Source organism: Neopsephotus bourkii, unplaced genomic scaffold (genome assembly GCF_033783945.1).
Source record: "Neopsephotus bourkii isolate Nb327-2 ecotype Australia unplaced genomic scaffold, CSIRO-AGI_Nbou_v1 NB_1542, whole genome shotgun sequence".
NCBI lineage: Eukaryota > Metazoa > Chordata > Aves > Psittaciformes > Psittacidae > Neopsephotus > Neopsephotus bourkii.
This window is the reverse complement of record NW_026902018.1, coordinates 4,802,180-4,827,921: the sequence shown is the minus strand read 5'-3', so window position 1 is coordinate 4,827,921 and position 25,742 is coordinate 4,802,180. Positions and strand designations below refer to the sequence as shown.

General features: G+C 45.4%; 2 protein-coding genes across 6 annotated transcripts; one reads left to right on the top strand and one right to left on the bottom strand.

Moving 5' to 3' along the window:
* Window positions 1–11,656: 11,656 nt before the first annotated feature.
* Window positions 11,657–16,303, bottom strand: SNRPD3 (small nuclear ribonucleoprotein D3 polypeptide). 4 transcript variants are annotated; one of them, XM_061370709.1, is made up of 4 exons: window positions 15,912–16,018; window positions 15,150–15,299; window positions 14,188–14,380; window positions 11,657–12,600 (listed from the first exon to the last, which is right to left on the bottom strand). In XM_061370709.1, exons 2-4 carry the CDS (start codon window positions 15,273–15,275, stop codon window positions 12,539–12,541), a joined length of 381 nt encoding a protein of 126 aa, XP_061226693.1. In that variant the 5' UTR covers window positions 15,276–15,299; window positions 15,912–16,018; the 3' UTR covers window positions 11,657–12,538. The 4 variants fall into 4 exon arrangements, with proteins under 4 accessions (XP_061226693.1, XP_061226692.1, XP_061226690.1 ...); XM_061370708.1 differs by having other exon boundaries at window positions 15,919–16,016; XM_061370706.1 differs by lacking the exon at window positions 15,912–16,018 and adding an exon at window positions 16,181–16,303 and having other exon boundaries at window positions 11,658–12,600.
* Window positions 16,281–24,594, top strand: GUCD1 (guanylyl cyclase domain containing 1). 2 transcript variants are annotated; one of them, XM_061370705.1, is made up of 6 exons: window positions 16,281–16,438; window positions 18,185–18,269; window positions 19,742–19,907; window positions 20,620–20,711; window positions 22,315–22,556; window positions 23,199–24,594. In XM_061370705.1, the coding sequence occupies exons 1-6, from the start codon at window positions 16,402–16,404 to the stop codon at window positions 23,288–23,290; spliced, it is 714 nt and encodes a 237-aa protein (XP_061226689.1). In that variant the 5' UTR covers window positions 16,281–16,401; the 3' UTR covers window positions 23,291–24,594. The 2 variants fall into 2 exon arrangements, with proteins under 2 accessions (XP_061226689.1, XP_061226688.1); XM_061370704.1 differs by lacking the exon at window positions 16,281–16,438 and having other exon boundaries at window positions 17,005–18,269.
* Window positions 24,595–25,742: the final 1,148 nt, after the last annotated feature.

Genomic DNA, 25,742 nt, shown 5'->3' with positions numbered 1-25,742 from the left:
AACTTAACACCCCCAGGTCCTTTTCCACTGAGCAGCTTTCCAGCCGCTCTTCCCCAAAACTGTAGCATTGCATGGGGTCTTTTGACCCCAGTGCAGGACCCAGCACTGACACTTGTTGAACCTCACACAACTGGCCTCAGCCCATCGACCTAGGCTGTCCAGATCCCTCTGCAGAGCCTTCCTGCCCTCCAGCGGATTAACACTGCTGCCCAACTTGGTGTCCTCTTTAAACTTACTGAGAGTGTGCTTGATCCCCTTGTCCAGATCATTGATAAAGATATTAAACAGAACTGCCGCAAATACTGAGCGCCGGGGAACACCACTTGTGACCAGCCATCAACTGTATTTAAGTCCATTCACTACCACTCTTTGGGCTCAGTCCTCAGTTTCCTGCCCTACTGTGGAAAAGATTACACTATTTTTTTCTTTTTTCCTTCCAAAATAGCTTTCACCAGAAATTAAAAGCATTTCAAACGTCAGCAAGATCTGCTTAAACTCTTAAAGCCTGAGCACAGCAGCACTCTGTGCCAAGAAGAAAATGCAGCCATGAAGCATTTTAAATGAAGGCTTGGAGCCACCTGGTGAATCAGTGGCATATCTAGAAAGAGGGAGCAGGGGTGCTGAGCATTTGGTACTTGACTGAGCACTGTCTCTGTAAAGCTCTACATCAAGGCACCTTCACAGCTTCTCCATAACAGTGGCAACCTCCTGAAATGAGGCAAGACCCCCAGCTTGCAGCCCACCACTGACAGCTCTTCCCTGCAGAGCTGCTGACTCAGCCCCAGGGAGGATCTGTGCAGCCTGTTTCAGCCGTGCTGAAAGTTGTGCTTTTGGTCTGAGCTGTGCTGTGCTAATCAGCAGAATGGAGATGAGACATTCAGCCCCTTGCAAGGGAATTCTGTACTAATCCCTGACGATGCCTGGCTGCCAGTTGGCAACTCCAGGAGCTGGAGATAAAGCACGGCTTGAAACAGACTGGTTCAGCTGAGCAGCTGTGGGACTGTGTTTATTCCTCCATGTGCACTTGGTTGCTCTGCCATAGAAACCTCCCCACAGAGAACTGATTGTGAATAGATACATGCAAATGCAAATTATGAGGTCCTGGCCTAAGAAACTGCCACTGCTGCTTGGATGAGCTCCGCTGGGCTGCAATTTAGCTGTGGAGAAGCTATCATGGCATAGCCAGCTGCTCCCTGCTAGCTCCTGACTGCACTGACAATGAGGGACTCTGTGAGCACAGTGGTGTGCATCCAGCTCCAGAGCTGTGATGTGCCCCAGTGCCCCCTAAGATGAGATGCATGCTCAAGAAGCAGGCATGGCAGCCCCAAATAGAGAAACCTAGTTTCATAAAAGCCAAGTTTATAAAGCAGAGAGGATGACAAACCTAAATGAGCCTTTCCTTGCACTGAATGAGAAAGCTCAGCGCTCTCAAAGGGGATTAAAGGGATGAACTGCTAATTCAGGTCTTCTCATTGATACCAGAGGGACCAGCTTAGTTATGCTCCTAAATCAGGGGATGGCTTCCCTACAGTGAGCCTCTGTCTCCTGCTAGATAACACAGCAGGAGAGATGGATCCCTGTCATACTGATCATCATCCTCTGATAAGTACCATACTTGCTGGTGCGGGCCTGTAACCTCAGCTACCTAAAGCAGCACATCCCATCATTTGCAGTTTCCCAGCCTTCCTCTCTGTGCAGGTTGCAGCTGGTCAGCCTGTGATGGGACCTTTGTCATGTAGCAGAGGGGAAGCTGGAGCTGCAGAGTAGTATCATAGCCCTTTCCCTACCTCTGACCTCCCATCAAGTGATAGTCTCACAATAGATCTCAACATGAGATACTTAAGCATGCTTTTCAAAAGCAGGCTTCTGGAAGGAGAGGTTACCAGGAGTAAAACTATGCCACATTCCCACCACCTTATTTTTCCCAGGCTTTATAAAGTACCCCCAGAAACCTTCCTCCTCCTAGAGTCTCTTTTGAGATCTACCATTGCATAGTGGCAGGGTACGAGACAGTGAACTCCCATCTCCACAGCAGCTTCCTCCCCAGCACCCCTCACAACAGGCAGTTTCACAGCAGATCCCCTTGCAGGCTCACAGGGCCACCAGCAGCACGTCACCCCTAAATGCTGGTGAGCATGGCCAGCTGGGGTCGGGCAGGCAGCAGAAGGCTCTAACAGAGCCAGCCTGCAAAGCCCAACCGCAGGGACATGCACTTACATGGGGATGCTGAGCAGTACTGGTGCCAGACAGCAGAGGAAAGGAGGAACAGGCCAGACCTTTTCAGTTACCCAAACAAAAATGCACTTTTTCCCTCCCTACCCAACTGGACAACACCTTCCTCACTCCCCCATCCTGCATTTTGCCCCAGCCTCTGACCACAAAACCTAGGGTAACCACCTTAGAATGCTCCAGGTGGCAATATGCTTAGCACTGAGGTCACCACAAGCCTCCCTTGTTTTTGCAACTCTAAATAACAGGTGATCATTCTGGTGAGGTAAGGATGCAAAAAAACACCTGGAAGCACAGGCTTGTCTGACCTCTTTTTATTTCACACACTTCAAGATCTGTCCATCCCCTTCTCTCCTGCACACAGGGCTCTTTTTTTCAACTTTTTGACCTACAGCTCATTCCTCATCAGGAGCACTTGGAAGATAAAGGAGCTTGCAGTGTTTGGGGCAGGCTTGCAGGCTCCTTGGTGGACAGCTGCTGACACAGATGCCAAGACAGGAATTATTTAATCTTAAAGCAAACAAGAGAGGATTAAACATTTGCCTTTACTGATCACTGTCCACCACCAGACTGTGTTTGTTTCACAGCTCAGAAGAGACAAAGGTATGTTGCAATATAAACTTTTCTCACTGTACTATCTTGACAGTGCAGCAGGTAAACATTCTTCCAGGGCACTGGCAGACACCCCAGCTCTGAGCTGCTGGGGACAATTATCAATGGACAAAAGAATCTGTTTTGCAGTTTTCTGGCATTAAAGAAGTGCTCTTGAAATAAATGCAGTAGCTGGTTTAAGGCTGCCAAGAGGTAGTTCACAAAACAAAACAGACCGGAACACTCTTAGCTGAGGCCAGCACTCCAGGAAGCCATGACCACAACTTGATCTACTTCAAGACACTAAGTACTCTATTATGAATCTCCTTGGTTCCTCTCTGACTTGATAGTATTCAGTGATGAATAGAGTTCAGTGATGCCGATTCAAAACCAGAATAGCCACAAAACGTAATAATCACACAGTAACTCTTCCCCAGGATAAGGGTGAAGAGGAAAGTCAGCTTCTCTTCCACATGCATCTACTCCTTTCACAAATCCCAGCACTCCCCTGTTGCACCCAAACTGGCTTCAAAAGCAACCACAAAACCACTGACAGCTGTTTCCTACAGCATCAGGTTTGTTTAGCTAGCACACAGGGCATGTCACCAGGGCAGAGAATAGATACTTCACTGCTCAATGATCAGCAAGTTCCTCCACTTCTGGGAAGATTATTCTTCACAGCCCTTTTTCGAGGCAATCTGTCCCAGGTTGGATACAACGATGGGAAGTATTTGGAAAGCTATTGTTGTGGGTAACTCAGAGCCACGCAGCCGCTTGCTCACTCTCCCCCCCCAAAAAAGTACGTGGGCCTTATTCCACCTATGCAACTCCCCTGAAACACACAGGGCTCTCACCAAGCACAAACATGCCACAGAAAACCAGCAAAAGGCACTTTCCTGGATGAGCAGCAGCGGCTGCCTTTGGGGCTCCACATCAGACTTCTGATCGGAGCTTTGTTCGTGATTCCCTGAAATCTTTTGCATTGCAGTTTGATGTGTGCACCTTTGTCTGAACTTCGCTGTAACTGAGTAATGGAGCACCTCAGAACCAAACTCGTTTTACCAAGTTTTGGGGGTTTTAGTTTTTCAGAAGCTGCAGCTGAAGGAGAGCAAAATGGAGGACACCAAAGGAGCAGCTTTGTTCTGCAGATACTCAGAGGCAACAGCCCAGAGCATTTCCAGCTCTAAGGTTCCCTGTCCTGGGTCTCAGCCCTGGACTGGACCATCCCTCAACTCCAGAATGAAAATGAGTATTCCAGAGAGGACTGTGCTGTGCCATCCTGGCGCTGCCCAAACCTCCTCCCTCCTAAAGCGCGAGTACCACAGGAGCGATCGGCCATTTTGTCGCCTTCTGAACTGGAAGGTCAGCGGCAGAAAAGGCAGCGTCATCACCTCAGGTTTTGCACTGCTAATGCCTGTGCTGTTTCAGTCCCTTTGCAAGGTTACTAGGTCACTGATTTGCCTCTCACCCAGTGGCACTCACTGACTTTCCAGGCTTTGGGTGCTTTCCAAAGACCCTCATAGAGACTCCTTGATGGTAACATGAAACGGGACCCTTTAAAGCAGGAGGAAGGTAATGCCGGGCTCCTACCTGCAGTTCCTGCTGCCCCTCACTAAGCAGAAACTAAGTCATGCCAGGAAACCACGATGCCTGATCACTAACCTCTGCTGTCCCACAGGAGAGCTGATGTTCTGCCATGTCTTGACAGCGGGGCTGCAGGCACTGCTCTGAGGAGAGGTCAGGCTGCCTCTGCTGGGCACGGCCGGTTCCGACTGGTTCCAGCCAGTTCCGCGGCAGCCCCCGTGCTGGGCGCGGATGAGCCCAGCTCCAGCAGTGCTGGCACCCTGGGGAAAATGCACTTAGGAAAGGGTAAAACCCCTCCTGGCAGTGAGGGTTGAGGTAATAAAGTGTGAGGAATAGCCCTGTGACACCAGGGTGAGAGGAGGAGGGAGAAAAAGAGGAGGAAAAGGTGCTCCAGGCACCATAGTGCTGTGCAGCCCATGGGGTGGCCATGGTGGAGCCCTGAAGGAGCCCTGCGCTGGAGCAGGGGAGCAGTGTGAGGAGCTGCAGACCACCTGTTACAGACCCACCAGAGCCCCATCCTCCCTGTGCCATGTTGGGAGGGGGGTAGAGGAGTCAGTGCTGAAGGGGTGAAACCAAGCCTGGGAAGAAAGGGAAAGTGCAAGGCATTGTTTTACGTGAGTCTTTGTTTCTCACTGTCCAAACCCATTCTAACTGGCAATAAATTAATCCTCCCCGAGTGAAGCCTGTGTTGTCCATGACAGCCATTGGTAAGTGATGGGAGGGAGCCTCCTGTCTTTACCCTGGCTCGCGAGCACTGTCACCATCTTTTCTCTCCCTGTTGAGGAGGGAGGGTGGGTGCCCTGAGACCCCCCGTAGGCAACACAACTGCAGCTATCACTGGGGTTGGGGTTCAGAGGGAGACAGCCAAGGCACAAAGCAGGACTGGGGATCAGGGTGCTAAAGTGAAGCTAAGGCTGCTACTGGGATTATCCCAGTGTAACTCTTAGACTGGGGATCAGTGTCCCATAGCATTAATTTCAGCCTCATGTTCCAAAAGAGAGAATCGAAACATACACCAAAAGCAAGGCTAAATACTGCCAGGCTCCCAAAAAACTCACCCCCTCTCCCCAAAAAGCCTAAAGGCAACAACCTTGACTGCTCTTAGACAACAAATCTCTTTGTTATTTATAGATGCAACCTGCACTCAGCACACTTACAACTGGAATACAAAGCCAATCCACATTTGTGTGGCAGAGGTCTGTTCTCTTCTGTCAAGAGGGGTGGAGAGGCTTCTACCCTGAAAACAATCAAGTCTTTTGAAAGGAGGATTAGCAATAAGACTAATCCTCTAATCATCATCTTTGGTTGCACTTGGGCAGAGCGATTTGCAAAGTGTTCTTACCACAGTAATCAAGGCCATTTGATAAGCCAGTTGTCTTCCCCATATCCTTGCAAGGAATGTAGCACAGTTATCTTGTCAAGCAACTTCCCTATAAACCTTCAGAAGAGGCAGAGGCTGTAACCTCTTCCCCAGTTGCACAGCCTCGTGTCTCTCTTTGAACGTGCTCTCCATAAAGACATTTATCACTTTACCTATAGTGAGTAAACGTGTTTGCCAAATCACAAGAACTCACAGCAGGATCGCACCCACTGCTGTTATACACTTACAGGTAACATTCACTGATTCTCCAGAAGGGAATGTTGGCCCGTGTCCCTTAAGGATGAAATTAAAGGAGGAATTAGGGAAGAAGGGTGAAAATAAATCAGTATAGCACAGATTAGGCAGTCCTTACTGGAATCACCAAACAAGGACAATTGATGCTTGTTGCAGGATAGCAATCAGAAAAGGGGGTACGAAACAGCTGTAACAGAAACAACAACACTGCACTTTTCCAGATGCCACCGAAGGACTTCCAGCAAAGCAGCCTAAATATCCTACAAAGTACCCACTCCACTAAGCCACCAGTAAGTGGTTTACGGTTCAGCAGGAGATAATGCTCAGAGACCATCACTTCTGAGATGATCCAGCAGTTGGAGCACTCACTGGGCCTCTGCAGGCTTTGTTCCTGATCTCAAGGGACACTGTGAGGCCTGTCACTGAAGGACGAGTACTGTAAAATACTTAAGTGCTTATCTCATTGGTTTCAGCAGGAGTTGTGGGCTCAAATCTTCCTTCAAATCCCAGTCTGAAACTGTCTGTGACTTGTTCTCCATCTCCCTTTGTCTTTACACCCAGTAATAGTTTTGTAAAGAAAAACACATGAAAGTGACAGCCGGGTACTTCACAGCATGGAACCACGAACAAGCTAAAGGGGCAGTTCCATGTAACATGCCATCTCCCTGCAAATCCAGGCATTCCCACTGCCTTCCCCTTGCATCGCCAGCCTAGTGCTGTTGATATTCCTGCCGAGTGCTGTCCCAACTCCTTGTTGACATTTTAGGCACTGGGGGACAAAACGTGAGTAGTTTTCCCTTACAAACAGCAGTGCTTTGCTCTGGAGTAGATGTGCTAGCACCTCTCCAGTGAGCTGGAAATAGGGCAACCCCCCAACCAGACAACAGATTTTAAGTCCCCAGGCAAGGGAAAAGGAAGAACAAATTAAATGCTCGCTGCAAGCAGTTCACTAAACGAAAGGACAATAATAGTGTTTTTCTGCCATTCTTTTAACTTCTCCCAGCATAACTCCACATCTTCTGGATACAGTCTGTTTCTTTGCCAGGGCTTCAACATTCTCCCCTGAATTAATGATGCTGGAAAATCTCCACTTTTCATAGACTCCGATAGTCTCTGCTGAGCAGCAGAGGGCTGCACAATGCTTGCTTATGCAATGACTGGTCCTGTGCCAGGAATAATAGTCTGTCTACTAGGAACAACCAATTCACACACAAAACCAGAATACTTTTCCCATTAAATGTCTGAATTAGGTGCATTAACACACCGCAAAGCTGGTCATGCTGCACATTAATGTCAGTTTCCACAGTGAACTAAATAATCCCACACCCTAGTCTTTGGGAGCAGTTAAGGGTGGCACTTCCTTATTCATTACCTCTAAAGTACTCTTGACACTATCAAGAACTGTTATTACAGGACCAGGCAACAACAGGACACCTGCAACTTGATCTGGGAAAGTAATTGCAGGCAAGCACTGCTTTGGCTACTTCATACACTAGTGGATGAAGAGGTGGAGAACAGCATCATCTTACTTGCGAAGTAATCTGCAGCATACTGCCCATATCAGCATTTGTTTTAATGCTAGTCTGGGCCATGCTTTAAATGTGGTGTATCCCTGTTGCCCCACAAAGAATCACTGAAGGCAGGAGGGCTCCATAAAGTTAGTTTTACCTAATGTGTGAGGAGGAAGAGTAGGTCTTACTGTTTGAAATCAGCTTAGCTGCAGTAAGATGCAAGTCTAGTTTTTGGTCTGTCAGGATGGAAACACCAGAAATCCCTGGGAGAACCTTTCCTCCATTTTGACCCATGGCTGAGAAATAAGAGACCAAATCACTGACACTTTCTTGCAGACCTCACAATTCCACCCTTTTCTACCTTACCAAATAATTACTCCACTGGGATGGCAGTCTTCCATCCTTGCTCACACTGTACTGGCAAGAGGAAGTAGGACATCTCTACGTTAAATGAAAGCTCATTGTGAAGCTTAAGTAGGAAAGAGGTAGAGACTGTACAGTTACCCTGACCACTAGCACCAGAAATTCATGTTTCCCACTTCATTCTTCCCTTCTAGAAGAGGTTTTATGGAAGGCACAGGAGATCAAGGGGCCATCTCCCCTTAATTCTGCTTTCACTGGCAGAGATTAAGAGGCTGCTGACTCTCACACAGTTTTAAGAGTTGGTATAAGCCAAGTGTGTGGTGTCCCTGCCCATGGCAGGGGGGTTGGAACTAGATGATCTGAAGGTCCTTTCCAACCCTAACTACTTCATGATTCTGTAAGTTCTGTTACCCTGGAGAACAGGGCTCTCACATTGTGGCATGTAATTACACTCAGAGAAGAGGCACTATGGGTTGGCACTTACCTCATCTACACAGCATCCCTTCTCAGCCTCTCAGTCATAACACACCACCTCACAGACTGCTATTTTACAGAATACCCTTGGAAAATGACTTAAAATACAGCTTTAGGATCAAATATAACACACACACCTGGAGAGCAGATGCACATGTATGGGATGAAAGCACCTGATCAGTGAGGAAAAGTACTACAGTTCTGTGCATTTTTCCCAAGTGATACCTGCTCCGACCATTTAACTCCTCTGTGCTGTCATCAGGACCTCCCCTCTAGTTTTGTTACCAGAGCACAGCCTTGGTTTTGACTCAGGATGACTGGGTGAATTTCTGCCTGCACCCTTCCACACTTCATTCTGCATGGTTGCAGTATAGTGTCTCTGTCCCACATTGAGTAATGCAAAGGCACCTACACCAATGATATCAAAGTGGCGAGTTCACATCAAAGCTTCAAGGCAGTAGCTCGTCTGTCAAAAGCAGGAAGCTACAGTGCGCCCTGAAGCCACTGAACAGGAAGAGGTTTACAAGCCCCCACACAAAGGAATGGCAAAGAATGAAAAGAAATTATGCTATCTGTAACAAAAAAAAAAACAAAGGTGAAAAATGAGGGAAGATGCTAAAACCAGAGCCAGCATCTTCCATTCCAGAGAAACAGATTAAGTTGCTGAACTCAAGAAATCTGCACAACCTGCCTAAGAACACCCAAGTGTCAGGGAAGCACAGAGCAACAATCAACAGCTGGTGTAACCTGACTTGCATATGAAGCCAGAGCTCTGGCAACATGCAATAACAAAGAAAATAAGCTGAGTATTTTCACGCTGCAGTTTGTTACAGTATCGAGTTCATGGATTTTATAGCACAAGTCACATTTCTTGCACAGTTTTCCTTCCAGAGGGTTCTGGATTCTTGTATTTCATTCTCTTACCGACAGAGCCATCTAGTGGATGAAACATCATTTACGCACAGGAAATTTAGACGCAGCACACTGCGAAGTAAGGATAAACCACACTTCACACACAGGATCTTCAAAGCAGCCTGTAACAAACTAGCACATCATTTAATACGGTTAGAAACTGCTAAGAGATATGTTTGCCGTGGTGGGGCTTACAGTTCTAATTTTTTTAAATAATAATTTTTTTCTAATTTAATTTTCTATTTTTTTCCTTAAATTTTCTTAAATTTTTCAGTTGGAAACTTCAAATTTCTCAACAGTAATTCACATTACCTTTCTGAAGAGGGTGAACAGTTCATCCTAGACTCAGCCTCAACCTAATTGCAAAGCTTTTCCTTTATGCAAAATCTAGTACCTTCTTCAAAGCTAACATAGAGATGTTACAAGCTTTAAAGAAAGCTTCAAAGCTAAGGCAGGAAAAAAACAAAGTTCAAGAACAAGTTTCATGGCTGTGTGCTCAGTGGCAGTCACTCATACAGAGGGTTAGAAACGTCAGAAGTCAGTGGTCAAAATGTGCTGTCATTTCCCTCTGCCAGCACCTAACCTTCAGGAAAGGATGCATGCTGTTTAACAGTCAGAAGGAAACACGGAGACACAAAGCCCGTGGGCCAGATTTGCAGCTTTGCCAAAATGTTGAATCTCTTCCCAAAAATACTTCTAGGCAAGCTCCCCATCTGTGGCTTACGTATTTTCCCACATATTTATAGTTCTTTCTGGTGGCTTTACTGAAAAAGGATGCAGAGCTTTGAGGGCTGGGAAGTACTGGATAGTCCCAGCAAAAGAAAAAGATGTGGCAATCCTCACCCCTGGTTTCCTTAAGAGGTTACAGGGAGACCCAGCAGAAGCCAGAGCCAAGGAGATCTGGCAAAGTAAGGTCTCTTTGCTCAAACTGCAAGTGCACCTCTTGTCTCTCATTACTTAACAAGGCAGCAGTAACTTCGTTTGTCACCCAGCCATGGCCAAGCTGACACCCTTTAAGCAGAACAGCTTGCCATCCTTCCACACACACACTCCATCTGACACTATTTATGGCAATTAATTGTTGCACTAATTAATCTCAGGTTTCTATTAGGTGTTTGCTTCAGAGGAGGAGGCAGTTCTAGCTGCTGAAGAAACATCCTTATAAAATCTTGCAGCAGATACTTGACTCATTATACAGCAAGTATTTGTATTGTGGCATTCCTGGTCTTCCTCTTCACCGTAACTCCATTGTACAAGAATTCCAACTTGGCTAGCGGCACAATCCAAGCCTGATGTATGAAAAGCAGTAAGACAGTTAACAGACTGAAAATAAAACACGTATTTCAAACAGCCAGAATATACCACCATATACTACTGGCAACAAGGAAAGCCAGTGAATGTCAACAAGTACCTATTCTTACCTACCAACCCATCTCCAGAGATCCCAGGCATTAGCATGGGATACTAGAAGCAGATAGTTCAGTTCTTCCTATGAAGACCATGGTACAAACCAACAAGATGGAATTGTTTTCTCTGTGTGTTAAAACCAATCAGTCCCAGTGGGCATCTAGTACAGACTCAAAATGGATTTCGGCTTCAGGTTGATGTTAAGATGGTCTTTCTCAGAAAAGTCTTGTGAAATTCAGAGGCCTTAAGCATGGAGAAGAAATCCTGTGAGAATGTCTTCTTTCCCACAGGAAGAGCTGGAACCAAACTTATTTAAGAATTCCAAACAATACAAAGAGCTGCTATTACTAGTGATGAGAAAGGTTGTAGTTTGTATACAGACCAGTGCAGTTTTACTTGCCTGTATCTTACACAGACTCTCAGAAATTACCTGATGAACTAACGCCAGTCACAATTCTCTCCTGAGTGACCATCAGTTTGGAGAATGACACATTTCCAAAAGAAGTGTTTAATATCATTACTAAAGGCCCAAATTGCTAATTTTTAAGTTGGAAATACTGACTTCAGGAAAGCACTACTGCTGTGGGAACATGGCTCATATGCCACATTTTGAAGCGGGGCTTTGTGAAAACTGTCCTGTTGTTTGGACAAATTCCTCAATCTAGGAGTAAGACGACAATGTTTTTATAATTAAGCTCAAGCATATCTTAATCACATTTTAGGAGCTTTATAATGCAAATGTTTAGGATCATGATGACCCAGAAGAACATGTAGCAGGATTTTCCTAATGGTGTACAGCTTTATTTACAGACAATTCAACAAATTAATACATAAGTTCAACTTTCATGTCTGCACACACAGGAGAATCTTCACTGCATAAGAGCAAGACTAGCTGTTCTGTACAAGTACAGACTGATAGCCGATTGTATGCAAGCATATAAGGTACATAAATCTTACACTTCTCAACCATCTAAGTCAGTAAGAACAGTCACGCTACACTTTAAGCAAAAAAACCCTTCAGTTACTCAACTACATTTGGCTTCCTGCAGGTCAGCTGATGATCTATATGACTATTAAGACCAAGAGATGGGGTTGATCCTAAATTTTGTTCAGATTAGCAATTGTATTGAGTTGTATTTAATGGATAACCATTTATAAGACTTTTCCTATATACCTGCATTACAAGTTTACAAAACATGTCAAATTCATCCTTGAAAATGCTTATTTTATATTGTCTTCTTTTCCCAGGCAGAGGGGAAAAAAAAATACTAAGAACTCAAAATTTTCACGCCAAATCTGGACTCAGGCTATCAAAGCTGTGTGTTCCTAATGAAAAAATTATCCCTGTATCCAAAAAGAAAGCTAAGAAACACAAGAATACAAGCTCAAAGTAGAGATCTGAAGATGGACGGACCTCTACCTGCTGTAGGTTCATATAAAGCAAAAGAACATAGCGCTTTGCTTCTCGGGAAGCTGACTTTGTTTCACTGTGTTTCCCATAAAAGCAGCTGCTAATACAACTTTAAAAGGTACTGTTTAAAAATTCTTCATGAAAAGTACATTCCCATTCTTGAGAGAACGGATGACAACAGCACTACACAAGAAACAGGAAATGTGATCTTTAAAAGTCAATGCATCACACAAGATAGTCAAGTGTAAAAATCGAGTCCACTATTTTCCAAAGCCTTTTCAAATTTGCAATTGATCTACAATGTATTTGCCCAGGAGGAGTCCTGTCATGCAAGAGCAGACAAGTTTTTGTCAGAAACATTTATTAAGCAAGACTGACACCAATACATGCGTAACCAAGTTAATACCCCCAGTGGAAAAAAAGTGTCGCTCAAGACCAAAATTATCTTCGCTTCTGGAAGATGTTGCCACGGCCCATCCCACGGCCTCTTCCTCTGGCAGCCACTGAGGAAAGAAAACATCAAGGATGACATGAATTTGATATAACTGCTTATTCATCTCAACTGACAAGCAAAACATAAGCAACACTCAGTCTCTGGCTTACAAGCAAGGAAACGAGGCTGTCCTATGAAGTTCAGAAAGTGCTGTGACAGCAAGAAAGTTTGCGATAAGAACCAGAACTAATGGTTACACAGACTTGCTACTTAGAACAGATGAATACTTATGCACTTTGTGTTCCTTCTAAGATGACACACAAATCTGTATGCCCAAGAGATTTAAAACCCCACACTCTTTGTAGGTGTTGCAACACAACTCTGAATATTTCAGCGGATTTTACTTCCCCATATAAACTCAAGGCATTTGCTAAAGTTAACCAAGGACTTTGCAGCCCATAATTATTACTCGATCTTGTTATAACTACATTGTTCTCCCAAGAGAGGTACAAATGAGAGTGAGATACAGAATGGCTAGTAATTACAGCTTCTCAGTAGGTTAAGTGCTATCTTAATATCAGTTTGTTTTTCTCGAAAGCTTATCAAGAACTCCTGAATCCTTCCCTACATATTCCAAACAGCTAGTGGCCACAATCACTAGAAAACAGAAGGCAACGTTTTATATAAAGCCCCTGTTTAATAAGGATACTCACTGTATCTAAATTATTGTAGCATCAATATTACACATTCAAGTAATTGGACAGTTGGGAGTCCTGACTCCTACCATAAGATGAAATATGCAGAAAAACAACGTATCATAGAATAGTTAGGGTTGGAAAGAACCGTAAGATCATCCAATTCCAACCCCCTGCCATGGCCAGGGACTCCTCACACTAAACCTTGTCACCCAAGACTCTGTCCAACCTGGCCGTGAACACTGCCAGGGACTGGAGCATTCACAACCTCCCTGGGCAACCCATTCCAGTGCCTCACCACCCTAATAGAAAAGAACTTCTTCCTTATGTACAATCTAAACTTCCCCTGTTTAAGTTTTAACCCGTTACCCCTTGTCCTGTCACTACAGTCCCTAATGAAGAGTCCCTCCCCAGCATCCCTATAGGCCCCCGTCAGATACTGGAAGGCTGCTACAAGGTCTCCACGCAGCCTTCTCTTCTCCAGGCTGAAGAGCCCCAACTTTCTCTGCCGATCTTCGTACAGGAGGTGCTCCAGTCCCCTGATCATCCTCGTGGCCTCCTCTGGACTTGTTCCAACAGTTCCATGTCCTTTTTATGTTGAGGACACCAGAACTGCACACAGTACTCCAGGTGAGGTCTCACGAGAGCAGAGTAAAGGGGCAGGATCACCTCCTTCGACCTGTTGGTCACGCTCCTTTTGATGCAGCCCAGGACACAGTTGGCTTTCTGGGCTGCAAGCACACACTGAAGCTGGCTTATGTTCATTTTCTCATCAACCAACACCCCCAAGTCCTTCTCCACAGGGCTGCTCTGAATCTCTTCTCTGCCAACCTGCAGCTGTGCCTGTATGAACCCTTAATCTCTGTTTCCTCCAGCTTACATGTCCTCAGTGACAGAGATAAGAATTTTCCAGGTCTTCTACAGCAAAATGGGGAAGAGGAACCCATAAACAAACTACATACCTTGAGCTTTGAGAATAGCTGCTTTTCCTCGCCCAGCTCCAGAGCCCTGGTTTTTATTCTTCATGCTCTTTAGCATAGGAGCGTTCTTCAACATATCTGGTAAAATGAGAAACCGTATCTTGCTGCCTCTGATGTAGACCTGTTCCAGCTGTGCCACTCGTCCGTCTCTGTACGTCACCGTTATGTTGGACATCTGGAAAGTAAAAATAAGGCAGTGCTCACAGAGGCCTTTAATACAGCCCGTGATCCTATTTCCCTTGCCTGCAGAATACACAGTCAGGATTCAGGTACCAAAGCCAAAGACTTTCCAAGCATACTGCTTTCTCACCTGGAGCTGTGATGCAAGAATCCAGGACCATTTAAACATATTCCTGTAAGTGCTGCTATTCAAACAGACCCATGACTCATACTTTCTCCACAGTTGATGATTCAGTTTTATCAACTTTGTTAATTTTGTTTCCTCATATTGAATCGGTTTTAATGAAACCGATTGTTTAGTCTAGTCTAGTCCTAACTATCAAGGAAGCATTTTGATTTCAACAATACCTTGCCTAAAGTCAATCAAAATTAAGCCCTCTTGGGATGACTAAAGCAATATGCATCAAAAAAAAGAGCTTTAATTGCTTAAATCAAAGTTTGCTTATTCTTATGCTCAGTGTCTTTAAACAAGGAAGTCCACCAGAAACACTGTTCACAGAACAGAACCTTAAGAACCCTAATATTATTAACAGAATTACCCAATTAAACTCTAAAATTGGAAAGAATAAGCTCTGATCTCTTCAGAGCACTCAGTAATCCTGAATCCATTTTGCTACAGTAAGACAGTATACACACAGCAATAGTTTGCTTTATCCTAACTACAAAAGCAACTGTCTTTTAATCATGCTGCCTACAATTTAGCTATCAGCCTTTCCAGGCACAGAGCAGAGAGCCCTCCCTTCATCCTCCTGAAGCAGGGGTACCTGACAATTCATGTTGTCTTCAGCTTCAATAAGTTTGCCTCGGTAAACTTCTCCTGTATTGGTTTCACATGTCACGATATGGCCTTCGGCCTCATGCAGGACTTTAATAGGCACTCCGATCGACATGCTTGCGGTGCTGTGGCTCTACACCTGAGACAAGAAAAAACAAGAGACATGATTACAAAGCAAGCTGTAGACTAGATTTTGCCTACACAAGCTATGATCTCTCTCATTATAAAGTAATTTTCTCTCTTGCTCAAACACACTGTATGCTTTCTTTGGCAACACACTGATGGAACTTGCTTAGGAAGATGCTCATGGGAAGAAATTACTCGAGATGAGCAAAAGTGGGTGGTTTCCAGGTGTAGAAAACTCCCTTGCAAATACCAGGTAACGGAACACAGGTACAGCCACGCACCCCTCAAGCAGAAACAGGTGCAGGTACATAACGGTGCACTCACCCTGCCCCGCCGCGCTCGCAGCTCATCCCACACCACGCAAGGAACGGGCTCCTCTACGCCCAGCTCACATCATCCCCCCGGCCCTGGCACGACCCCCTTCACCTACAGACCCCAGCCCTAGCCCCACCCCAGGGGAGAAAAGGGCCCCAGCCCTGAGGAGCTCCGTCCCCGCAAGAACCCGAGCACAGCCCCCGCGGCCGGTGGCCACCCCGCCGTGCCTTCACTACCTCAGGCCTGGGGCGTCCCAAGGAAGCTACAGCGACACGAATCAGGCACATGCCCGCAAACCCCACCACTCAACACCCACCTCAGTGCGGGCCCGCGCTCACCACTAATGGCTCCTCCAGCGTCCCGCCGTGCCCCGCGCGCCGGAAGCGGAAGGTGGCGGCACGGACCTTCCCTTCCCACCCGACCCGACCGAACACCGGGTTCCGGCCCTGCCTGTTCCAGCCAGGCGGGGATCCGCCCCGGGGCAGGGCTGGCCGTCGCCGCGCCCCCCGGGTCCCCCACCCGCCTCAGGCCGCTCCCCGGCTGCCGGTCCCCCGCCCGCCGTGTCATGCTCGTACCCACCCGCGCGCCCGACGACCGCCGCCAACACCGCCGCGACGGCGCGGGGCAGACGCCCCGGGGCCCGGTCCCCCGCAGCCCCCGCCTCCGTGCCCGCCTCCGCGGCCGGGAGGAGCCAGCGCCGCGCCGAAGCATGCCGGGGCCCTGGGCCGCGCCGCGGCGGGGGCCGGCTCGGTGGAGCCGGCAGTGAGCGGGCGGCAGGAGCCGCCGCCGCCACCGCCACCATGAAGAGCCCCGGGGAGCACGGGGAGCCGCCGCCAGGTCAGTGCGCGCCGGGCAGAGCTGGGGCTGGAATCGGGCGGCGGGATGGGCTGCGCGCCGACTTGGGCCGGGGAGGCAGCCCTGGGCTCGGCCCGGCTCACCCCGCATGTTAGTGGCTGGTGTGGTCCCTTCGGAGGCCCGGCCGGTCTCCGCCCTCCTGGAGCCGCGGGTTTTGCCAGCAGCAACGTAGAGTTACCGGCTCCGGTAAGTTCGCTCTAAGTTCGCTGCTCCGAGGAGCTGGCGAAGCAGAGAGGCGGTGTTACTCACGGCCACAGGGGACACGGGCTTGTGTCTTATCTTAGGACAGTCCACAGGCATCACTGAAGAAGTCGGGGTGTGTTGGGAAACAGGGTAACTGGAAGCTGAATATACAAGCAAGTTAAAAGTTATTACCCTTTTAAGTCTTCGTATAGAAAATATGCACCTCTTCAATGAAACCTGGCACTCGACAGTAATAACAAATCTTGGGTAATTACAGAAAGGGGACAGAATCGTGCGTGGTACTCGGCTGCCATCTGGGGTTAAACTATGACACACGCCAAGGAAAAATGACAAAATACTGAGGAGAATCTGGGACCTGGGTTTTCATTTTTTCTTTGGGATACTTAACTAAATTAATCAAAACAATTGAATGTACCAGTGGTATGCCAGACGTCAAAGTCAACATTAAACAGTGGCACAACCATGAAAAAGCGTTCGGAAAAGAGTCGGGAATTGGCTTGTCCCTACTGTAGGTGGGTAGCTCTGTTAAAAGTAACAAAAAATTACAAGCAACATTATCTAAAACATTTTAGTTATAAAATTGCATCAAAACTAGAGCGGTCCACATGATGTCAAATGTGGTTTTATTCCTATCTTAAAATATAGCTGGCCTTGTGTTACCAGAACTTTTCAAAGGTCTTCTCTAGATCAGAGGTGAGGTTACTGAGAAAAACCCTTTATGATTAACTCACTTGGATTGATGCTGAAGCAGCACTAATAGGCAGAGCTCTTCAAGCCCATCGAGCCCAAGGGCATTTCTGAAATGGAAGCCACCACACTGCCAACCCTATAAAAATAAGAACTGTGGCAGAGGGAAGGAGTTACGGCATTTTGGGACTTTTTGGTAGAGATTGTTCTTCCTCCCCTCTCCCTTTGTTGAGGGAGTTAATCCAAAGGCAACTGGTGCCATTTGTGAGCTTTGTTAACCTGGAATCACTCAAAGCAAATTGCAGTCCCTGAGGAAAAAGACAGCTGCAGAAAAGGCTCAAATCTGTGGGGCTGTGGGAAATCAGTACCTGGAGATCTTGGTTGTGTCTGTTTTCTCAGAGTTTGGTTTAACTCCTTTTGTGGCACAGAAATAGATTCAGACAGAAGAGAAAGGATTAATACCTGTGCCTTACCTACTATTATTTAGGAGAGGATATGCCTTCCTAGTGTGGACTGGTGGGATGCCACCCCACCAGGAATAACATGAAACTTCCAAAGGAGAAGGGGGTGTATCATACAGCAGAGCAATCCAGGCATGGAACAATAAAGGAGTACAAGATTAAACCAACCACTTAACTGTACATAAGTACCAAACCTACATCCCTCTCAGAAAGACACAAATACCTGCCAATCACATAAAGTAAAAACATGCTCCCAAGTTCCCACAGCCATAGTGCTGAGGACAAGCTGTGTTTGAATGCCAAGGTATGGAAACCCCGTTCCTGCCTGCACTGACATTTTCCGTGTTTTACTCACACTGGGGTGTTTTCACTGCAGTTGACTGTATCCAGCTGAAAGTGCCAGTCATTCAGCAGCTCTACCACTGGGACTGTGGGCTGGCCTGCTCCAGGATGGTGCTGCAGTAAGTGACTCTCTTGGCTTGGATGGGTGGGAAGTGCCATCCCATGGGATGGGGTAGTGGGAAGCAATGTCTAGGGAGAAGAGGTGTGGTGAAGCAGCTGTGCGTTGAATTTAGCCTTACAAGAGTACACACATACTCTCAGGTACCCTCAGAGAATTACTGCTGCTGGGCCTGGCACAGCTTTCCAGCAGGAGCAAGGGAAAATTGAAACTAAGCTTAACTTAAGACCCTTTTGAATAACTGCCAGTTCTGACAGATGCAAAATACCTGTAAGAACTGTACAGGTCAGCATGCATAAGCTGATAAAAAGTTATTCCTCTTTCCTGCTGTTAGAATTCAGGCCAGCTGCATAGCACAGCAATTCACCTGCCTCCCTTCTGTTGTTCCCAAATGATGGGTAGGCATAGCCCAGTTTACGAGTACATACTTGCTCCGTTCTGCTGAGCCCCCAGTCTGTGGGTGAATGTTTTTGTTCCAGGAGTAGATTCAACTCAAAACAATGCACTGTATTGCCCTTTGGGGTGGTTTTTGGTTTTGTTTTGGTTTTTCTTTTTTTGAACTAGTAGCTGTCCTGCTGAACTCCTCTTTCCTTCCACAGAGGAACATGAGCTTAGGTGCAGGAGAAATACCTATTTAGATGTCCACTTAGTAGATATGAAGCAGAAGATTTTCATTTCTCTCCATCCCTTCTGCCAAGACGTTAGTCCGTGTGCTGGTAATTTCCCATCTTGACTACTGTAACCTCTGCCTCTCTTCCCTTTACCTCTTTGCCACTCCAGTCTGTCCAAACCTCAGCTTCCAAGATTAATCTTCTCACCCTGCTGATACAGCCTCATTTACCCTGTATCCTCAATTCCAGTCCCTCCCTTTTTTTTTTTCCCATTTACTTCCATTTGTTTTCTGACTTCTAGAACTCTCTGTAACTGCCTTTCCCTACCCCTCTGCAGCCTGTCCCAACCCTTCTCCTGACTTCATCTCCCCTATGTTGCCTTTTGTGCCATCAGTGCCTAAGACAAAGATTCCTTTGAATATTTACTGACTTCCTTTACAGTTCCTCCTTTTGAAATCCATCTATTGCGTGAAGCAAGTTTTAGTCCTTAACACTTCTTTCTGTGTTTGCTCTAATATGCTTGTACGTTTAGACTGTAAGCCCGTCAGGACAGCGTTCTATACTTGCTCAGAATAGCTTGCTTATTGTACAGCACCTGTACACTTCTGTCATTATAAATCAGTCAAGATACACATACATTTCCAATTTTAAAAAGTCAGCAATAAATCCGTTAAACATTCCCTACTCCCTTCCCTTCCCTTAAATCTGTGGCTCCTTTGTGGGTTGTTTTCTTTTTGGTTTTTATTAGCCAAGCCCATTGTTTTGGTTTTTACGTCCTGTGATGTGGAAGCTTGGGCTACAGGACACATTTTGCTTCTCTTAAGATCTGTGCTTCCCTTCCCTGCCTTTCCTAATACCATAGGTATCTGAATCATTTGGACAATGACGAATTTCAGAAGGCCATCCAGGAACTCCAGTTAACAAAGAGTATCTGGACTATTGACCTGGCCTACCTAATGCGGCACTTTGGTGTCAAGCATAAGTTTTGCACCCAGACACTTGGAGTGGACAAGGGCTACAAAAATCAGGTTAGTATTCTCATGTATTGGGAGACAGCAGAACTTTAAAAGCCCTGTGTGTCACGCTCTAAAAGCTCTGCTGTGTTACTGACAGTCAACCACAATCCCTGTAAACAAGGTTTGCCTGTTGCCACATCAGTTCCAAAGGCGATGCTGGATACAAACCCGCATACTTCACATCCTTGATTCCATAACATGAATTTTGGAAAAGTTTTCATGTAGTGCTCATGAAAGGTTCCACTTATTTGACAGCCTGGAGACTGAAGCCCTTTGTCTATCTACAGAACAGGTACAGCCTGGGCAGCAGCAGTGCTAGCTTCCACCCTTTCCCCACCACCGTGCCTCAGCCCTGACCTGGAAGAACCACCTCTAGAGGTGAGAGGGGAACTCAGCCTCTTCAAGACTGCCAGCAAGTGGGCCAGTGAGGGTCCATAGTAGCAATGGCTTTTCTAAGGCAAGCTCCTGCCCAGTGTGAACCAGGCAGGCTTCTTTCATGTAGGCAGCTGAACAGCCACTGGATGAAGTTACAGTGACTGACCAGGAGTGAATTTAAACAATTCAGAGCAGGAATCCTTTTACACTTATCAGTTAACTAAGGGAGAGATCTCTTATTCCATAACCAGATCTCCAGCTTATGCAGGCCCTTGCTAGCAGAGATTTTAAGTGGTGGATTACCTAAGGGAAACATCATTCCAGTTCATAACTTTTATTATCTCCACAGTCATTTTACAGGAAGCACTTTGACACAGAAGAGAATCGAGTGAATCAGCTCTTTGCACAAGCCAAAGCCTGCAAGGTGCTGGTGGAGAAGTGGTAAGCCTGTTGTTTTCTTTTCTTTGTCTTTGGAGAGTCTGTGGGCCCTATCCTTTACTTGGAGTCAAAACTAAACTGGTGAAAGAGACTGAAATCAAGCCCTGAGCCTTTTTTTTTTTTTGGGGGGGGGGGTGAATTACAGTCTTTCTAATAAATACATCTCAAATAATGTGGACATCAAGAGTTAATATCAAAGTTTGAAGAAAAATACCTGACACAGAATTACTATTTGAAAATCCTGACTGGACTTGGCTATTGTTTATGTTTTGAAGTGGATTATCCATTAAAATTACCCAGTAGGGAGTGCCTACAACACTCTAATTGGCCATTGCTAGAACTAAGGAGAGTGCTATGTGGACACACAGCCCATTGTTCCCAGAGCTGTGCAAACATTATAGCTCTCTGTTCCTAGACAAACAGGCAAAGAAAAAGCTTGCAAACAAGCTTTTGCCAAGAGGAGGATGAAATAAGGAACGTCTATGGAGGAACTGCAAACCCAGGGGAGGAGGAAAAACCACAGAATTGTTTCACAGCTGACAGTGATGTTCTACACGGGAAATAACAAAGTGTCCATGTTCAATTTGAGTTGCATCCCTTTTTATAGTGAAGCTGGATTTGGATCTCTGTTGTCAAGGGTAAATGATCAGGGAAAGAAGAGAGGGTGCAGGGCAGCCACAACAGCTGTCATTTGAATGCTGTAATGCAACTTGCATTGAGCAGAGTTTTCAGTGTCCTTTTTAACACACACACACCAGTCTTTTTGGCACTGTTTAACTAGAGCTGTGACAGGACAGAAGGTTCAGTCAGTCCATCCTGCATTAGCCATCTTAAGATCATGGCCTGGATCAAGGCAAGGACAGAGGGCATGTCTGCCTGTGTAGACACAGTACTGAGGCTTGGGTGTCAAAAAGATTAAAAAGCATGAGTTCAGTGCACACAGCCTGGACATCTAAAATGTATCCCAAGAATGAGCTTCTAATGCATATGGACTGCACATGCCTCAGTGAGGGACAGCATTTAACAGAGAAGGTTATAGGTTATGTTTGGTTAATACTCATTTTCTGTAGGAGGTACTGTAGCAGTAAAGCCCCAAGAGCATCAGGTAGTCCAAAACTGCAACTGGGAGAAGTGTATTCCTGTGGGACAGAGGCAGATTTGGGCACGTCTTAATTGGTTAGTGATTGTACAATCTTTAACCCCTCAGCCAGTAAAGATTTGGTGCTTAAGAAATAAGCTTTTCTAGGAGCAGGAGAGAACGTTCGCTTTACGATTTTCCCACAACAGAAGTCTCTCAGGTTACTGAGTTGCCAGCTCCTTTAAAACTCTTCTCTGGGGCATCTGATACATTCAGAGATCACATTGATGTTACTGCAGAACCCAGAGCTCTTGCTGTGCACTTCAGCAGCAACGATGAGATCAATAGGCCTTGAATGACACAGGTTTTGTCAGGCTTTGTAGCAAAGCTGGCTGGGTTTAACAGCAAAAAGCTGTACCTGTGACAAAACATGCCAACTGCATGTCTTAAGTACTGTCCATCACCACACACTTCATTGCGTACCAGTCTCTTCCCTGAACTTAGACATGCCTGATCTTTTTTCTGCAGCACAGTAACTGTTCAAGACATTCAGAACCACCTGTCTCAAGGTCACGTAGCCATTGTCCTAGTGAACGCTGTCCTGCTGTTGTGTGACCTTTGCTCAAGTCCTGTCAAATACTGCTGCTTCCTCCCCATTGGACAGAAGTGCTTCTGCAGGAATCCTGACTACCAGGGCCATTTCATTGTGCTATGTGGCTACAACAAAGCCTCAGGGACTATTTACTACAACAACCCTGCCTATGCTGACCGTGAGTAGCTTGTTCCTTTTGGGTGGATTATCAACCATCATTTTAGTGATGTCTGTAATACAGAGCTACAGCTGGACCTGATGGACCTCCTCTAACAGTGTGCCTATGCTCAAACATCGCTAACCAATTTATCAGAAGGGGTTTTGCCACATTAATTATGTCAGTGCTGTATTTGTGCTGTGATTTACTTGAGGAATTGAGATACTCATTCTAGCAAACGTGTTTGGCTCTCAGCTATGTTTGTGAGAGATGCTGAACTGTTCCTATGTGCAGAATATAACAGAATGGGCAATTTAGTACCTATTTACAGCATTACTTCCATGAGCACTGGCTTTGAGCTGAAAAGATCACAGAATCAAGAATTGTTGAGGTTGGAACGGACCTTTGAGATCACCAAACCCAACCATTAACCTGGCATTGCTAAGGCCACCATTGAAGCAGGCCCCTAGTTCTGCATTTACATGTAAAGCTTGCTTCATGGTGCATCAAAATGAAACCCATGAGTAAAGCTGTAACCTAAGCTGATAGTTTTAGTCTGTATGCTAGTTATTTCTCCTTGTAGAGGCTGCTAACCCCAGTATAAGAGCTTTTCACAGGCAAATTCTTCTGAATTCTTAGTAACATTTTGTTCCTCCTCAACAGGAACGTGCTGCACCAGCATCAGTAACTTTGAGGAAGCCAGGACAAGTTATGGCACTGATGAAGATATTCTGTTCATCTACACAGACAGCTGACGTCCACACTTGATGCTCCTGGCCCTTTCCTGTGCAGCCTGCATGGCAGCTGGCTGCTTGTCTCAGGACTGCCCCTGCAGAGACCTTGCTCCTGAACTGCAGTGGGATCTTAAACAAGGGAGGCTTTATAGACATTGATAGGACTATATTACAATGCTGTCTTTACCTTTTTTTCCTCATGATGTATCTAATTTTGCATTGTATGTCTGGTTTTTGTGTTTGGTTGGGTTTTGTTTGTTGTTGGGGGTTTTTTTCCTCAACATTGCACATTTGACAGCAGTTTTAAAATATGGCCCCAGAGCCTGATTCACTCTGAGTTTGTTTTCAAATTAAGCACATGAGAAAAAAAGCAGCACCAAATTTATGAACTTTAACACTTAGTAATACATGCATAGGTTTAGCTAAACAGAAACAGGAGGGGAAAAAAGCAGAATACCTGTTTCTCTGTCAAAGCATCAAGGGCTGATCTTCATCCAAAATCTAGGGATTTGAGGCTCAGCAGGGTGTTATGGAAGGAAAAAATATTAACTTAAAACCACTATTAAATTACAAAAAAAACCACCTTGCTGGCTCATCAGGTCTGTATTGTAGGAATGAAACACATTTATCCAAATTCACCTTACACAAATACAGCATTTATGCCACTGCATTTGGTTTTGAATTAATAGTTATTAATGTTGTTCCCTCGTCCCACAAACTTAATCTCTTTTGTCTAAATCCTCTAGGATGACTGCTCAGAGCTCTGTGTTGCCCTAGAAGTGAAGATATTTTATTTGTACCTATAAGTCTTGCTTTTTGCCAAAACCTCTGAGCATTATGCCACCCCCATGTGCCAGGTTCTGCAGAAGCCATTCCAAATATAAACTTTAAACTTCAGCCAGTGCAGAAAATAAGCATCTACACTAATGGCATGCATTTTGTGGGTAACTGTAAATATCTGACAGTGTATATTGGATTATAACTAAAATGCTGAATCATTATTTGAGCCAAATTTTGCCACTGGTATTAGTTCAGAGACCTAAGAAGAGCTGAAATCAATTAAGAAGAGGGAATACAAGTAAAAAGGCAGGAACTCATTTTCTAGCTCTTATGCTACAGTATATACATATTGGGCTTAAACCAGAGTTACTGTATTCAGCCATCAAGTGAAACTGTTAGCGGCCTATTAATTCTTTCATGGTTTACATGGATTTAATCACTTTGCTGAGGAGTGCTCCAAAGTGTAAGGAATAGCCACTTACTTCAGATTTCATCCGTCACAATTTCCTACAAGTCCTGATCTCCAGTCCTGTCTGGGTGGAAGTGAGTAGAAATATCAATACTGATGTAAAGCTAGCACAATTTTCTTTTGCACTTAAGACAGACATCCTGCACCTCTGCCATGGTGTTAGGAAAAGGAACTGTTCAAGTTCTAGAACTGTGTAATAACAGTAGAAAGACATTGTTACTTAGTGGTGGAGGTAGTAGGAATCTACTTTAAGCATCATAAAAAACTTTGGCTAAAGAGAAAGATTTTCTATCATCAGTTTTTGATGTACTGAGTAAGTAACTTGAAAGCATTTAATAAGTAATGTTAGTAGAATTAGGAGTGCTCCTTTGCACAAACAAATGGTAACAGACATATACATGCAGTAGCCTTTAAGAAGTCCTGAACAAGAAGTATCTGACGAGAAATTTTCAGTGTATTATATTTTGGTTATAATTGGTGAAGCTGGAATACATTGCAAAAGGAGTAAAAATTAGGATGCAATTTATGAGTAGTAAAACCAGCACATTAGTGGCACCCAGCAGAATCCTGGGAAAAAAGTACAACCCTATTATGGATAAGGCCTTGTGATCATAAGTCAGTCACTGGAAGGCTACTGATGTGGGAATTTTTATGCCCCAAGTCCGAATTCAGGATGTTTGATTTGGAGAGACTGTATTAGCTGTGTTACTAATTAACAGGTATGTGGACTACAGGCCAATAGAGTACTTTGTTAACCCCTGTGGTTTCAGGTAGGTAGTTCATCCACTACCACTGAGCTGCCTCAGATTTATTTCAGAGCAGGCTTGGTTAGCTAAATAAAAACAGTTCTTCAAAGGGCTTGTAACTGACATTTAGCCTCTTACTGGTTTGGTTATCCAAATATGAATCTTGAGCTTATGCATAAAACATGAACTTGAGAGCAAGCTAAGTGTTCTGAAGTGCACAGATAGGTGTAACAATATTGACTCTTCAGTATTTGGTACACGGAGTTTAAATACTTCAACAAAACTGAAAGATAAAGACAAAGCTGTTAAAGCTACTACAGACAGCTCCACTGCTGCAAGAGGATCTCATAGCTGCCAAAAGCAGGGTAGCTATGAAGGGTGAAAACACAAGAAGCAAAAGCCAAGTGAAAATGCTGAGTATTTATATGAGACAAATTCAGATTTAAGAGCAGTTCACTGCACATCTGCATTTTCTGAA